A 15,689-nucleotide genomic window follows, 5' to 3' on the forward strand; every position below is an offset into this window, starting at 1 on the left:
CCGGCCACATGGGGCCCCCTCCCAATCCCCATGTGGCTGGGAGGCAGCATCTTCACTGAGGGGTGATGGCTCTCCCAGTCACATGGAGATCAGGTCCTGACCTGATCTTCATGTGGCTGGGATGCAGCAGTCCCAGCTGCCAGGACAGTTATACTGGCCATGTAGGGATTGGGTTGGGCTAGCATAGCTCCCCCACACCACATTGGGACTTAGCCAGGCAGCAGCAGGCCCCAGCAAATGCTCCTGTTTAGCATTTACACATGCACTACTGTGCAGCTGCTAATGCACTTTTAATCTAGTACCTGTATTTCCTGGTACTAGCAAATGGCACATTAGCCTAATTTACTGTGTATTAAGTCTTGTGCGTGTGTAGATGGTGGTGCTTTACTGAGCTTTAGTCTAATGCACAGTGGATGCATCTACACAAGATGCTAACTGCACAGTAGCCTAATAACACTGCGCAGTAGCATGCCAGGCAAAAACCTGCTAATACACTACTGTGTAGTAGTATTAGGCTATTGTGCAGTAAGCATCACTAACAAGCTGTGAGTCAGCGCTACCGCACAGTTATGAGTACTGCACATTGATTTAGTACTTGGTTATCCAAGAACTAAACTTAATGCACAGTAACTACAGCACATTTATTAAGGCATAGATGTGGCCAGTAAAGTATTTTGTGTAAATATGCCCCTTGTTTGTGACTTTAAGTGCATTTCAGAGTATTAGAAAACTGCTAATGCCTCTGCTTTCCTGTCTTGGTACAGTAGTTGTCATAATTTCCTTCCTCAAACTTGTAACTTTTGTGATAAAGGAGAAATGAAAGATTAGAAAGAAGTTAAAATACGTTTTTGCTCCGATCAATTTATTGTCATTGTGCACTTTACTGTACTATTCGGTATGTGCACTACACTGTGCTTTACTACAGTTCTTTTCTAGTAGTCAAGTATACTGGTCTAGAAGATGTAAAAACAGGACATTTTTCTTTTCCTTTTTTTCCTCTGGGAATTGAGCCCTTTAGTTCTGAAACACTTCCTGCTTAAATTCATAAATCAAGATTTTTCATTCACTGTACATCCTGACAAATAAAAGCTTTACAGTGAAGGCTTACTAGAGAAGGGTATTTTTATTGTAAAACTTGTATGATGCATAGGATTATACATTACTAATGTGAATTTTAATTTCTGCACTAGATTTTTTCAACAAATAAAATATGGAAGAATTAGAAAACATTGAATTTAGATAGAAGCCATGTAGGAGATAATTTGTACTTATACATTCTAATATCATAGTTTGTGATTATATATTTATACTTGTTCAAATACTTCATGCAGTCTTTCTACAACTTTAGATTTGCAAGTGTCCTCCTGTACCATGGTTCAAAGTAATCAGTCATTTTTATTAGAAGGAGACCATACAATGTACTTTTTAAAAATAAAGGATACTGCAGATAAGAGAAACTGGACCATCATAACCTGAAAACTGGATACACATAGAGATTATGAAAAGTAATACAAGATGCTACTTAAGCTTATAAGGAAAACTTTATATGGCTGTGAACTAAGCAGCAACTTTGCTGGCAACTGAACTATCAGAAAGTAGATGCACACATATGAAGTTAAGGATGTATATACATCTTCAAATTATTTCCTGACTTGCACACTTGACTATGCAATCTTAGTATTCTCCTAATGAAGTCTTTCAGAAACATGATCCTATTGACTTTAGTAGGATGTGTTCCATTATTTGTGGATAAGAATGGCAACAGCACAAGATATTCATTAGAATGATTAGGCTGTTTAGAGAACTGTAGTTTAAGCTCTGCTGACTCCTTATCATTTAAAAACAAACAAACAAACCAACCCTGAAAGGTTAAATATTTTTGGTTAGGTGTACAGCATAGCATTTGACCACGTAAGAATTAATTGGATTAATTTTCTACATTGTCTTCCAATTAAGATATGATACTCTCAGTGTACTCTGGGGGATAATCTCCCTCGCACTATTTCCTTTAAAGTGCAAATATAATTTAATAAACAAATTTGTGGTTTGTAGTTGGTTAGGGCTTGAATATCTATTTTTGTCAGTATTGTTTGGTAGGGTGGTGTAGTCAATGCTCCCTCAAACGTTGAGACACACTCTTTCTGCCTGAAACTGAAGAGTGACCATGATCTACAATGGAAGTCATACCTTACTTGGACATGTTCATGAAGCCAGCTCCTTTGCCCATAGGCTAAGAACCTCCATAGAACAGCTGCAGTTCTATGGAAGTGCCATTTTAAATTAGCTTTCAGGTCTTCTCCATAGTGCTGGACTATGCTAGGGAGGCACTACTGTGAAAATCCACTCTACAAACCCCAAGTACTACTGTCAGGTTAAGGTCTAGTTTTTGGCACTCAGGGTGGGCAGTGCGTTTTTATAGTGCTGTTCCTTAATACGCAGCCTGACATGCTCAGTGTGTTCTATTAGTAATCTGACAGGCAGTTTAAACCTTAATTTAGTCACTATATCATATCTGAGTTTACCAAAAGTCCAGTAAAGGTCCACCCCCACAAATAAAGCAGCTGTCTGCACTCACCATTTAATCAGCATATGCTGTACGAAATATTATGTTGCTGTAGTTGTTATCCAAAACCAAAAGAACACATAAAAGAAATATTATACTAGCTATTTTAGAATGATTAAAATAGGAAGCTTGCACCAAAGTCCTAGCTTGGAAAATTGTCAACTTTCTAAGGGTCGGTTAACAATTCCCCCCTCCTTTAATAGTAGTAGTTTTCTGCAAAGAAGAAAATGGAGGGAAAAGCTGCAGTATATATTTTCCTTTCCTTCCACAGCATTAACGTTGTGGCTTACCATGTTTTGCTACAGTGGAACATTAAATGGATGGCCATAATTCAAGGGATAGAAGAACTTAAAACAGGCAAAATACGTTTTTTCAAAACATTTTTACTTGCAAACTATTTGGAAGTAGTAACATTGCTTGCAGATGTGATTTTAGCCATTTTTTAATCATTTACTGCAGTGGTGCTCAACCTGTTTCCCCAGTGGGTTAGATGAACATTTCTCAGTCTATCCATGGGCCAGATCCAGCTGGTGGTCTCAATCTGGTGCCTGGGGTGGGCATGGTGGGCACTATCTTGCCACACAGAGGGAGGTGAGGGGCAACCCACCCCTGCAGGAGAAGGGGGAGTGGCTAGGCCATGCAGGTAGGGAAGTGGGTGTGGGTCAGCTCCAGTCAACCACACAGGCCTTGCGGTTTGGGAATTTAGCAGAGGGAAGGGTGGCCATGTTAATTGCCATTGCTCCCCGGGTGCCAAATTTCCTAACCTGTAGGGAAGCCTGTGGGCTGCATTTGGTCTGCAGGCTGGAGGTTGAGCACCCCTGATCTACTGCTCTTGGATTCATAAAATACTGATTACAGTTGCACATGCCTGACTTGGTCAAATAAAGTCCTTTTTTTTAGTAGATCTCTACCAAATGGTAATCGCAACCATCTGAAAAGCAAAAGCCCGTAAAAATATGACACCCATTTATCCTCACTGATGTCTTAACCCTTCTGAGACATGAAGCTAATTAGACTCAAAGATAAATTATCTTCCTGGCTTGTTTTTGTTTGTCAAAGGAAACTGTACAATATCAGCAAAAGGTGTATTTTGTAACTGTTAGAAATCATTGTAAAATATATACAACTGGCAATTTTATTAGCAAATACTTTGCTGATCGATATACATAATCAACAAAACTGGCAGTCCTCCCCTTTTCCTCAAATGTACTGAAGTATCGTATTTAAGACTTATTTTTAGTTAATGCTATAGTACATTTACAAATACATTATCCAGTATAAAGCAATTAAAAATATGCTTTTCAAACTAAAAGTGTACAATTCTGATTATACTCATCGTTAATCATGTTTGTTCCTTTACTTGCTAAATAGCAAAATTCAGTAACTTGCTATGGATCTCAAGATGTGTCAAGTTAGCCTGGATCTACCGCATTAAGTACTAAATGTATGTATTGTTTTTTAGGTCAAGCCAAGACTTACTACAGCTTTGTGTTATGAGCAGAAATCTTGTGTGACTTACAAAGCCAACACACCAATTTTAAATGAAAGTTCATTTGAAGAGGACTGGAATACTCAGAATAACTTAATAAAAAATCAAATCAAAGAAATAGAAAAGTTTTTGGATATGGAAAGGCTCTGCCGGTCTCGTAAGAGGAAATATGAAGAAAGTACAGATGCAGTGACAGAAGACAAAACAGATATCTAATTCACTTGTCTGAATATGCTTAAAATATGTGAATCAGATTTGTAGAGGTCTGCCATTGGAAGTACAGAACTACATATTTTATTCTTTGTGTAAATCTAAGTTGCAGATGCTCCAAAGTTTTTTGTCGTCTGGATGTAATCCTATTAGAATGGATTCCCAATATTTGTGCAACCAAAGTCCTTGTGATAGGTTGTAAAGCTGTTGCTAGAAGTTAAAACATTGATAAGCAGTTTTATTTACAGCTGTTAACTGTAATTGGCAGTATATATACAGCTCAAATCCTGAAAAATCTTAGCTGTAGGACTTCCTTGTTTCTGAAAGCATAACAATCAAACGAGAGAGACAAACAGGCTTCAGAATGAATTGGTTCCCTTGGCTTTTTAGGATAAACAACATCACAAACTGCCAGAAGAACAATGAAGTATGCTACTCGTATGCATCAGGTATTTTAATAGAGAGCCAACTACGATGGATGCCAATTCTTAGAGTAAATATTGTCTTTTAGAAGTGTATTGCATATGTACATATATATGAGGTATCAATAGTTACTTCTACAGGGTAAATTTTTCTTTATCCAACTGATTTTCATTTCTCAGTTTTGGCAGAAGTTAAGTTTCTGTATCCCCTATAATTTTTTGCATCATCACCATCATCCTTTTGCTTCTTTCTTCCCTTTCCTACTACAATCAAACAGGGAAAGGATGACCACTGACATAACCAACAAGAACTAAATGTACTATTTTGTGCGCTGTCCATTATTATTATTATTAATACAAACTGTGTAAGTCAACTTAGGAGGTTTTCCTATTTTAATTTTATTTTTTTCTGTAGCTCGTCGTCTTTCAAAGTCAAATTTCTTAAAACCAAATGCAGACATTTGACACAGAAAAGTTCACAACTGTCAAAATAAATTTTTGAATGCTTTACTACGATTGGGAAATTTATTCAAAGTGAATAAAAACAAAAAAAATCAGGTATCAGAAAGACTGAGGAGACTGTTCTTCACTTGATTCAAATTTTGTTTCCAGGTGTTAAGTGTGTCATACAACTGTTGCCACTGCTGCTTCCCAAAAGTCCTGTGTGTGCTGTGACTATAGAAGTAAAACAAAATTTTAAAAGGATTAACAAACACCATCTTTGCCAGCAATGCCCTTCTAACATTTTTGTTTGGCAAATATCTAACTAAACACCAGGGTAAACAGAGGTAAAAAACTAATTGTCAATATATAAATTGAGCATGATAACATCTCTTTTATCGCTCTCTCAAAAGCTTCACCGTACCCATTACAGACTTCTGTAGTCTTCCCCAAGTATTTAAAGCAACAGAAGTCATTAGTATTCTTGTCACTGATAGGTCATTAAATGAAATGTGCTGGAAAATAGGACTCTTTCATTAAATAAGCTAATCACATTCAGTCTGAGCTTTAATAAAATTATGATAAATAGCAACTATTTAACTACAGGCAACTGATAGGAACAATACCTTGCTTCTAGTTAAAATATTAAACATATATTAAATGAAATAATAAAATACTAAACTGTTCTGCAAAATGCTGCAAAGAATTAAGTCTTACCTGACTACTACTTTCCTCTGTGTCTGATCAATTTTGCAGTATACCATCTTTGTCTTAACAGCTGAAAAAAGCAGACTTGTTTTTTGAATATTTTTCCAAAAAGCAAAGGATATTAAATAGCATAAGAATCTTTAAATGAAAATATACGCTAGTAATAACTTGCTTCATGCTATTTAGCTATTGGTTACAACAATCGGGTAGGCAGAACAGCAATGACGTAACAAGATAAAAGCCAAGCATAAATCTTATGCTTTGGTGCCAATCTATTAAAGCAATATCCTGTGCATTTTTATGAACTCCTCTCCCCTACAAAACACATCCTGTTTTAATGACAGCAAGCAAAAACAGCTGACAAATTAAACTTGCAAACAATTTATTAGTTCCATAAAGGATTACTTGAAATACAGTTCCCATCATTGAAAACAAAACAGTACTTAAAAGCCAACAGTAGGGCCATATCTTTAAACATGAAGTTTTACAAATTAATTTTAAAATAAATCAGAAGTGAAAATTTGGGATTCTTTAAATGCATGGCTGGTCTCACCAACCTCATATTGCTCATGTTTTAATATGTTACAAAGCTGTGTAAAATCTGGCTAAATATTTGCATTATTAAAGTTATATATGCCTTTATAGTTTTTGAGGTTTAATTCCCACCAATGTAATATTCAAATTACTTTTGTCCTAACAATAAGACATTAATTTTAGAACAAAAACAAATTTCAGGGAAAAGGCCCTGATGTAAAATAGAGTGGAATACCAATGCTTACCATCAATAACAAATGCTTCTACATCCTCAGCCCCAATCTGAAGTTCCTGTTGCATTGTGTCAAATGAAATTTCTTTGTTTTCCACTGCCATCCCCATAAAAGTAAGTAATCTCATTTTTGCCATATTCTGTTCGTGCAACAAACCTGAACAACAGAACATCTATGAAGTATAATGCATGCTCATAAAGTATTAACAAGTTAAACTATTTTCCATGTTCTTTCTACTACATATGCCTCAGAATTATTTCAAATTCACTTTACATCATGTGCATCAATGTTTCTCATCTGGCTCTATCAACATTTTTATAAGGTAAAATGTTCTTTTTATTTTTGCAGAATATCTTAAATATTTTAGTAATGTGCAATTTATTCAGATATTTCTGAAACCTGAAAGTGCACAAAAATTGCATGAAAATGCAGAATATTATCTAGACCTAGGAGTCTGTTGAACAAGTGAGAATAAACAGTTTATATCTCCTTGAAATTTAAGGATGTAAAGGTGGCCCCAAGCAATTATATCAGTGTCCCCCAAAATGAAGGCAGGACATCTTTAGAGCAAGGCAATACACATTTAAGTGGACTACTAAGCAGAAGAACAGAATAATGGAGCAAGAAAACACAACTGACTGATGAAGACCAAGTTTTTCCCACTACCATATGATCCTGAACTCTTGCCCCCTTATTTTGTCTATCTACACCCATACCACTGTGGCTGTGGTAGACTGCTCCTTGAAAGCAAATTCTCCCAACAATAACCTTTACAGAGTACAGCTGTTTCCTCCAAAAAGGAAGTATTTCTATTACCAACAGTAACAGGGTCACCTGAAATAATACCATTTATGTGCAGAAATGATGGAGAAAAGGGAATCATCTACCCATCTTTTATAGCCCTCATCATTACACCCTCTCAATCTTCAGTACATTTCTCCTTAGAGCACCCAAGGGAGATAGGAAAGAGCTGTTATTCTCCACTTTACACACTGAGAGGCAGGTCATCTCTCTAAGATTCTCCACAGTGTAAGTCTGGCAGAGAATGAAACTGAACTATGGTCTCATGCAGAACAGGTCAAAATCCTCAAAAGTACTAAGAACTAGCCTAGACTAGAGTGGTCTCCCCCAACTATCTCACCTTATTTGGATACTTATTTGTAATTTTTTGTTGTGTTGTGTTTAAGATAAAAAGCTAGAATTGACATAAGAAGTTCCATTAAAAATTAACTGGAATTGCTTTGTTCCAGTAGGACAACATGGATAACAACACTACTAAGGAAATATTCAGGTTTGGAATTTATAACAATCATACACTAAAAGAAGATCAGGGAAGCACATTAGTACAGGACATGTTGTGCTAATTAGCAATAATTATGATGCAGGCTCTATATCTGGCACAGATTCAACAGAAATGTGATCATCATAACTCAAATGAATGAGGAGCACCAGCAACTGTAGCTAACTGGGTTTAATGGAAATCTACAAGCATCAAAAAATCAATTAGTGCACATTAACCCTAATTAACAAATGCAAATGAGATGCTGATTAACTTTCTGAAGCAAGAAGGTTGCTGATAACACCAGATTAAAATGTGGACATGTTAGGGCGATTCAGTTGACACAAGATAATGCTACTGGTGGCCTAAGTTGTCAGCATCAATAACGCAACAAATTGTAACAATCTGATGCCACCTGTAGGAGCCTTTATTCAATAGCTTTTGTAGAATAATTTGATTTTTATTTAGTCTTGATCTGAAAGAGCAGAACTAAAGCAAATCCTTTATTAGCAGTTATTTTAAACCTACTGTTAAAATATTGTTAAAAAATATATTTATAGAATTTTCAAAATACTTGAAAGCAGAAACAAGAGTTTTTTTGTTTTGCTTTAAATGCTTTTCAGAGGAATATGTTTAAAATACTATCCTTTCAAGTTTTGCTAGGAATTTTCATATACCTTTCATTATGACCCTACATCTTTTTTTATACCAACCACCAGTTTTAAAAAGTTTTAGATTAAATTTGACCAGAAATACTTGTTCACATTGCAATCTAACACTGATTTAGTATCCTAGCAAATGCTTTTTGAGACATTCTTTATACAATTTTATGACAGTTATTAAGAGAGCAAGAAGGGAGAAAACTTAAAAATCTGAAACAGGTTTTACTATTAAAATATTTTAATTACACATGAGTTCTATTATGGAACAGGATATGCTTAACATACCCCAAATCCCCACGTTCGTAGATTTCACTTTAAAAAACAAAGTTTAATAGAGTAAAAATGAAACAAGAATAATGCTGGTCATATTAATGGTTAAGCATAATATGGAGTTAACGTGGAACATCAGCTGTTAATTAATGTTCTCCATTTAATCAAACAACACCCTCAAAACTGCATATTTGGCAATTATGTCTAGAAACAGACAAGCAGCATTTATTGTGAAAGTTGCCTGGAAGTAACAAAATAGGTTTTTTTGCCCCACTGAAGTAATCACTATGATTTTGCAATGTTTCAAATATGCATGCAAAAAGCTATGTCCTACCCTACATACAAATTATAGCTCTCCAACGGCAAGTTCTTTTGTCCACAAAAAACCACTGATGTTTCCAGTCACATCATTTTACTTTGAATACCTAAAGTAGCAGTTCCTTAAAATCCTTGATATATTTATTCTGAAAATCATATCGCAATCCTTTAAAGTCAAATGACAAGTGTTAAAGACTGCATTAAACTTGTTTTGTTTCACAAAACTATAACACTGTTTTCTCAAATACATTCATTCAATAATTCAAGTGTCATTTCAAAATCAAAGTTATAAAAAAGTCTATTTTTTATGGAAACATTTATTCATTACCAATATGTCAAAACTTAATACAGTAATAAAAAAATCTGCATCATTGAGCAATTTCTGCATTGTCACTGACCCCTGTCCTAAAAAGCTGCAATATAGAAAACGTAATTTTAATGCATTCAATAGCTTATGAACCAGTGCTCCTTTGAAACAGTCAATTACACATCAATGGGGGAGTGTCAAAGTGTTAATTACTACTCCTTTTTTCCACAGTGTGTAAATAAAGAGGGTGCTGACATTAAAATTCCATCACACAGCTTCATGCCATGAAACAAATTAACTGGGACAGAATATGGTTTGCTAGGTCTAATGCACCAGCAAAGCATTAAGCATACACAAAAATATTTGCATCTACTTTATCTTATTGTCTTCACCCTTGTTATAGAGCTATTTGGTAGAGTTCAATCATTTAAGCAATAAAAGTGAAAACAGAAGAAGAACTCTTTTCTTTGGGTTATATTTAGAACTCTAGCAAGTACAGGACTGGTAGCTTCTACAGGTTACGGTGCAAACTTGCTCATACTGTTTTGGATAGAACCCCCCCAGTTCTGACCTACCCAGCACACCAGTCTTGTCAGTTAAACAGGAAACATTTATACTAAACACTGAAAAACCATTTGGGCCTGATTTTCATTACAGAGAGCATGTCTACAATAACTGTAGCATGCTACAACTACCACATCAACTATGCCCTGCCCATCCGCGTGCCCGGACATGTGCCAAACCTGAATGTGCGCAGTTAATACTGGTCGTGGCGTTCCTTTACAGCCACATTTGAGACCTGTCTTCAGTGTTCTAGAGCAGCATTTCTTAACCCATGGGTCACAACCCAAAGAGGGTTGCAAGAATATATGAAAGGGTTGCAAACAAAGTTAAAAAATGGAGTCATCTTTAAAGGAGAAAAACATGGGAAACCTGCAGCTTTTCCCTTTCAGGCTGACAGAATCCTGATCTGCTGCACCCAGGTCCTAGCTCCACTGTGTGTCCGTGTGTGTGTGTGTGGTGGGGGGGGCTAGAACCTGGGGGCAGCAGATCAGGAGTGATGGGCACTGGATCAAGACTGGCTGTCAATGTTTACAAATGGGGTCCTGGTACAAAAAACAGTTGAGAACCACTGTTCTAGAGAATGGCTCCTGGGGTAATCCTAGAGCAGCTTTACCAGCATGCTTTTGAGTTTGGAGCAGATGAAGTGGACAGGGCCTGATGGGGTACCCCAGATGCAGCACACTGCTGCTGTGGTTCAGTCATGCCCCCCATTCTGTTGGCAGGACTCCATATGTCCACACTCTCAGCTCCCTATAGCAGCAGAATCTTTCTGTAAATAGGGTAACACCACCTCAGAGGCAGAAGGCTTCTGCTGGCAGCTACCAAAGCACACACAAGGTACTAATTTCTGATAAATTTCCATTGCTAGAAATCTTTCCAGGAGAGGAAGCAGTACAGGCATTCAGCCTGCAGCCACTCATCCCCTGCTCTCTGTGCCTTTCCCAGAGCAGGGTAATCCCTGCCTGAGGAAAATGTGAGGAGAAATGGGAAGCAGTACTCCCAGTCCTAGAGATAGAGCAGGGGAAGCAGCAGTGGGGGAAAGACTCCCCACCACTTTCCCCACACTGGAAACCCTGCATATGGGGAACAGAGGGAGAGCAGGGCAGCAAAGCCAGACTGGTCCTGTGCAAGAGTTTCTCCTGCAAAAACTTTCGCCTTGCAAAGTTGTCTTGTTAAGATAAGGGCTTAACTCCATCCCCCAAAGCCTCTATTTATGTTTTATGGTCATCTTAACCCATTTGTATGTCTGGACAAATCTTGCTTTTAAACGCTCAAATTCTGAACTTGTACTAGATATCTTTCATCTAGTCTTATAACAATTAACCTTAGAGACGTTAGCTGTCAAACTACTTCATAAACACACAAAATGTACAGTGTCACAGTAACTCCCTCCCCCACAACACTTTTACTTGTAATTACACAGGCTTGTATCTCCAGGTTATTGGGGGTAAAGATACTTATAAGCAAGATGTCTGCACTCAGGAACAAAAACATTCTGACTCTTACTGAAGTGTTTAACTAATGACTACACAGAAACTTCACAAACTAACACGTCCATTTTCAAATCCTTGTGTATACTGAAGTGTTGCATAATGCTGAAACATAGCATCAGGACAGGAAATAAAAGAATTTTATAGCATTTGCCATTTCATTTACAATACTATATTGCACTAAGTGAAAGGAAATATCTTGCCAAGGTGTTTGACATAAGATCACAAGTCAATCAGGACATTGGGCTCAGATGCAGTCTGACTACACGTGATCTTCACTGCCATCTCTACGTACAAAAATCAGTATGATCTTAAGTATGGAGCAGCACAGGGGAAAGTGGGACACTGATATTTCTACAACAGTTCTCAAAGTGCAGACACTGAGAATAACAGAATGAGATAAGGGAAATTTTAATATGAAATAAATTATGGATTAGGTTTGCAACAAACTGGGCATGGAAACTCAGGTTTCACATCTAGTCAGGAACTGAAGCACTGGATAAGAAATGCAATCATAAAGCAAGCAAGCGACCAACCTAAAACAACAACTTACCCAGCGAGTCAATGAAGTCCTTGTTGTTCTGGTAAAACTTTACATAGGATACTAATTTAGCACTTACAAAAATGGTCAAAAGCTAAAGAGAAGGAAGAAAATATTAAATATAAAACCAGTTAAAATATTTTCTAATTTCATTACATTTCCACAGAGTATGCATCTCAAATTTCAGCATTTGCATGAGGCATACGAAAACACTGCTTAAAGGAACAATTCTAAATGTATTTCCAAAATGTCAACTGGCACTAAGTAAACAGGAACAAAGTTGACTAAAGTCAAGTTCTGCCTCCAGGTAATGGTAACTCCCACTAACTCCAAAATGAACCATTTGTCTACAGCTTGTTTCTCTATGCACTCTCTGAATTCAGAGCACTTGCGCTTATGTATTTGTTGGCAGAATCTGAAGCTTTGCAACAAAATTTGCTAAGGCAAAGCACACCTGCTTTAGCAATTCTCTGAAGATGCTTATGTTATTTATTTACTTACTGATTCAAACTTAAAAAAAAAAATCCTTTGCTCATGCATCTCTTGCAGGTCAATGGTCATTGTTAGCGTATAAGACAAAAGCAATAATTCAATTTCAAAACAAAACAAATAGCACCCTCCAGAAAACAGAATTACTTACATCATGGATAAGTTCTCCTTCCAAAAATTTGACTGGCTTTAAGGCAAGAAGATGGTCGAAAAGGAAGGTATTTGGATCCTTCAATGCTCGTACAATACATCTAGTTGGGAAAAAGGGTACTCTTATTCACAATATATATACATTAACAAACTGTGTAAATATACTTGGTACTTCCATAATACTTTCAATAGAATCTCAAAGTGCTTACGTTATTAATAATCAAGAGTGTGTAACACCAGGAGGAGTATTTTGATTATAGGAAAACTGAGGAAAAGAAAGTTTGAGTAATTTGTCCAATATCACAGAGGAAATTTGTCAGACTCCAGATCACAACTCCCAATGTCATGACTTAGCTATGCTCTTGGTTTTTATTCCCTTAAATAACTTTTGCTTTTAAAGATGGATAATTTTTACAATACTCCAAAAGTGTCATAGAATGTCAAATGCCTGGGTCAAAAACCTGAATAAACCTACAAATACTGAGGTCCATCATTTACCAGTATGAACAAACTTTGAACAAGCCTAAAAAACATTTAAGATAGTTGATGAAAGCTTTTGTTAAGCTACATGCTTTGTAACTAGATATACCTAGTTTCTTAACCTGTTTTGAAATATTATCACTTGGCACCTAAGGGTCTTAAGAGAGTGTGTGACCTTACTGCATGATGCATCAGTCAGATCTGAAGCAAGTCTTTGCTGCAAAGAACTTTCAGTTTCCATAAACACAACATCATGCGTTAAACCCTATGTGGATGTTCTCATTTAAGAATAAATGGCTTTAGATTGCTGAAGCTTAATCCTCAAGAATTTAGCTTATGCACAGTGACTTTACATCTCTAGTTAACTTATCTTACCCTTCCTGTGTGTCCCTATGCAGACAATCCTGTGAAAAAAAATCACCATCTGTACTTGCTTAATAGGGCTTGTCAGCTGCAGCTAAAATCTCCAAATGTGCTAACAGAATTGAACATATACCTAGCTTCCACTGAGCACTGTGGTAGGAGCAGAGCAACAGCTTTGTAATAGAGAATGAGATTCCATATTGACCAAGGGAAAGCTGTGCTAGAATGGGAACAACTCTTCCACTAACTTGTTAGTTCTGTTCACTTCACAGCCTTAATTACTGAGCAAAGTCTCACATCCCTATCTTAGCTGCCAGGCAGAAAACATTCACCCATTTTAAAATAAGGTAACACAGAATGTACTTTCAAATGTACAGGGGAAGTTGCATTAAAAGGACTACTTTAAAAGAATATCAAAGTTGTATATTCAGACACAAGAGATTCCAAAATCAAGGCTTGTGACCTTAATGTAATCCCTTTATGTATGTTATGACAGAATTACATGAAGCAATCTTATTCCAAACCATCCTGTACAGAGAAGGTGACAGTGAACTTACACATGTATGACCAAAGCTTTTAGTTATACAGCACCTGCAGAAAATGCATATTTGCTTGCTTTTTCTCCAAAGCTATTATGACAATATCCTTATACAGGGTCTTCATAAAGTCCTTGTTCACAACCCAAGTTATTAAAGTTTAAAAGTGCACAAAGACTTTATGAAGACCCTGTATACCACAAAACTTCACAGCTGAGTCTGTTGGGAGTGGAAGGACACTCAGAAGAGTGGTTTTTTATCAAGCTATATACTGCATTTTGAAATAGAATTTGATATAAAGTAACCAGTGTAAAAATATACCATATAATAAAGTAGCCTTCCTTACCCATACATGTGCACTGACCTGATCATCCCTTCCAACAAAGACTAGCTTAAAATCTCACTTTAGTTCTGTGAATGCCAGAAAGCAGCAACAACAGAACACCCAAGAAGTTTGAAAATTCAAAGCAATTAGAAGCACACAATTTTGGGGGATAAGGGAAGGTAGGATTAACAAGGATTTTACATCTAAGAATCAGATGGGTGACTAACTGATTGATACTCATTGTGTTTGGCATATAATAATGCAACTGATGAATTACAAGTCATCGTTAAGAAAACCCAAAAGTTTCATATTACCTGTGAGCATCAACTCTAGCCTGGGAGGCATTATCCTCTGTGTAACTTCCCAATAGTTCCACCATTACTTTTGCTGCAGTATCACTATAAGGGAGGGGGGAAAAGGTGTTACTTCAGGAAGTCTGAAAAATAATTATAACAAGCTACTCAAATATTTAAAACAACTCCATTATGAAGTTATATTTCAAATGAAATTATTCTTGAAGGATGTGGATGATCAATTTTAATTGCACTGAAGTCAAGGGGGCAAATTAGCTAAATGTATTCATTCAATTTTGGATTTACAAAATGTTTATCTTCACCCTTCATTTCATTCTCTTAAACTGATAAATTACCTGCCAGTTATGGAAAGCTTTCCTAGCTGGAAACAGCTTTATACGATTCATTAGAACACTCCTTACACACATCTGGATCTAATCACTGCCAAATAAGTAGTGCTGATGAGTTTATTTCAGAATGCAAAATGGCACATCTTAAAAAGCATCTGCGGTCAGAAAAGTAACCATGTACAATCAGAACCATCTTATTTAACAGATCTGTTCTCCAAGGACATTCAGAGCACCAGCTGCTGCTTTTTGAGACAAAATTAAGCTCTTACTACTTTTTTTTGCTTCTGTAAAACTAAAAAAAAGCAAACACACTGGAAGGGGGAGCCAGAGACTGTTTTGTCACACGATTTTAATCCTAGTTCCTAAATCTTCCCTACTGGTGGTGATTCACAAAATCAGAAATAACTAGAGGTGCACTGATATATTGACTGCATGTTGGATTGGCGCCAATAAAAGTAAAATTAACATTAAATCGGCTTTTTTTGGCTAGTGTACCTGATATGTCACTGACAAATATAATATGCCTTCTGGCTGGGGCCCCCAGATACCACGTGCATGTATGCAGCCATAGGCATGCATGTGGCTGGGAACGCAGCCCGGCAGTGTGGAGAGCAGTGGCTTGTAGGTAAGTCTGTGGAGGGAAAGGGGCATCAGGGGGAGAAGGGGCAAGGG

The 15,689-nt window shown here is 36.8% G+C and overlaps 2 protein-coding genes across 2 annotated transcripts in view; one reads left to right on the forward strand and one right to left on the reverse strand.

The window, feature by feature from the left end:
• The window catches only part of LOC102381332 (coiled-coil domain-containing protein 73-like), a gene marked incomplete at its 5' end in the record, with an annotated part of 26,536 nt that extends 21,625 nt beyond the window's left edge, over nt 1-4,911 (forward strand). Inside the window, one exon of the mRNA XM_006031678.3 lies at nt 4,026-4,911. Coding sequence (XP_006031740.1) covers nt 4,026-4,268 — 243 coding nt within the window. The remainder of the gene's footprint in view (nt 1-4,025) is intronic.
• Nucleotides 4,912-5,139: 228 nt separating this feature from the next.
• Nucleotides 5,140-15,689, reverse strand: part of EIF3M (eukaryotic translation initiation factor 3 subunit M) — a 20,530-nt gene continuing 9,980 nt past the window's right edge. Inside the window, exons 6-11 of the mRNA XM_006031672.3 lie at nt 14,689-14,772; nt 12,672-12,771; nt 12,044-12,125; nt 6,613-6,756; nt 5,843-5,903; nt 5,140-5,359 (exon numbers count right to left, since the gene is read on the reverse strand). Of these exons, the coding sequence (XP_006031734.1) occupies nt 5,239-5,359; nt 5,843-5,903; nt 6,613-6,756; nt 12,044-12,125; nt 12,672-12,771; nt 14,689-14,772 (592 nt within the window). The 3' untranslated portion in view covers nt 5,140-5,238. The remainder of the gene's footprint in view (nt 5,360-5,842; nt 5,904-6,612; nt 6,757-12,043; nt 12,126-12,671; nt 12,772-14,688; nt 14,773-15,689) is intronic.

The sequence above is a fragment of the Alligator sinensis genome, unplaced genomic scaffold, assembly GCF_000455745.1.
Source record: "Alligator sinensis unplaced genomic scaffold, ASM45574v1 scaffold439_1, whole genome shotgun sequence".
Classification (NCBI taxonomy): domain Eukaryota; kingdom Metazoa; phylum Chordata; order Crocodylia; family Alligatoridae; genus Alligator; species Alligator sinensis.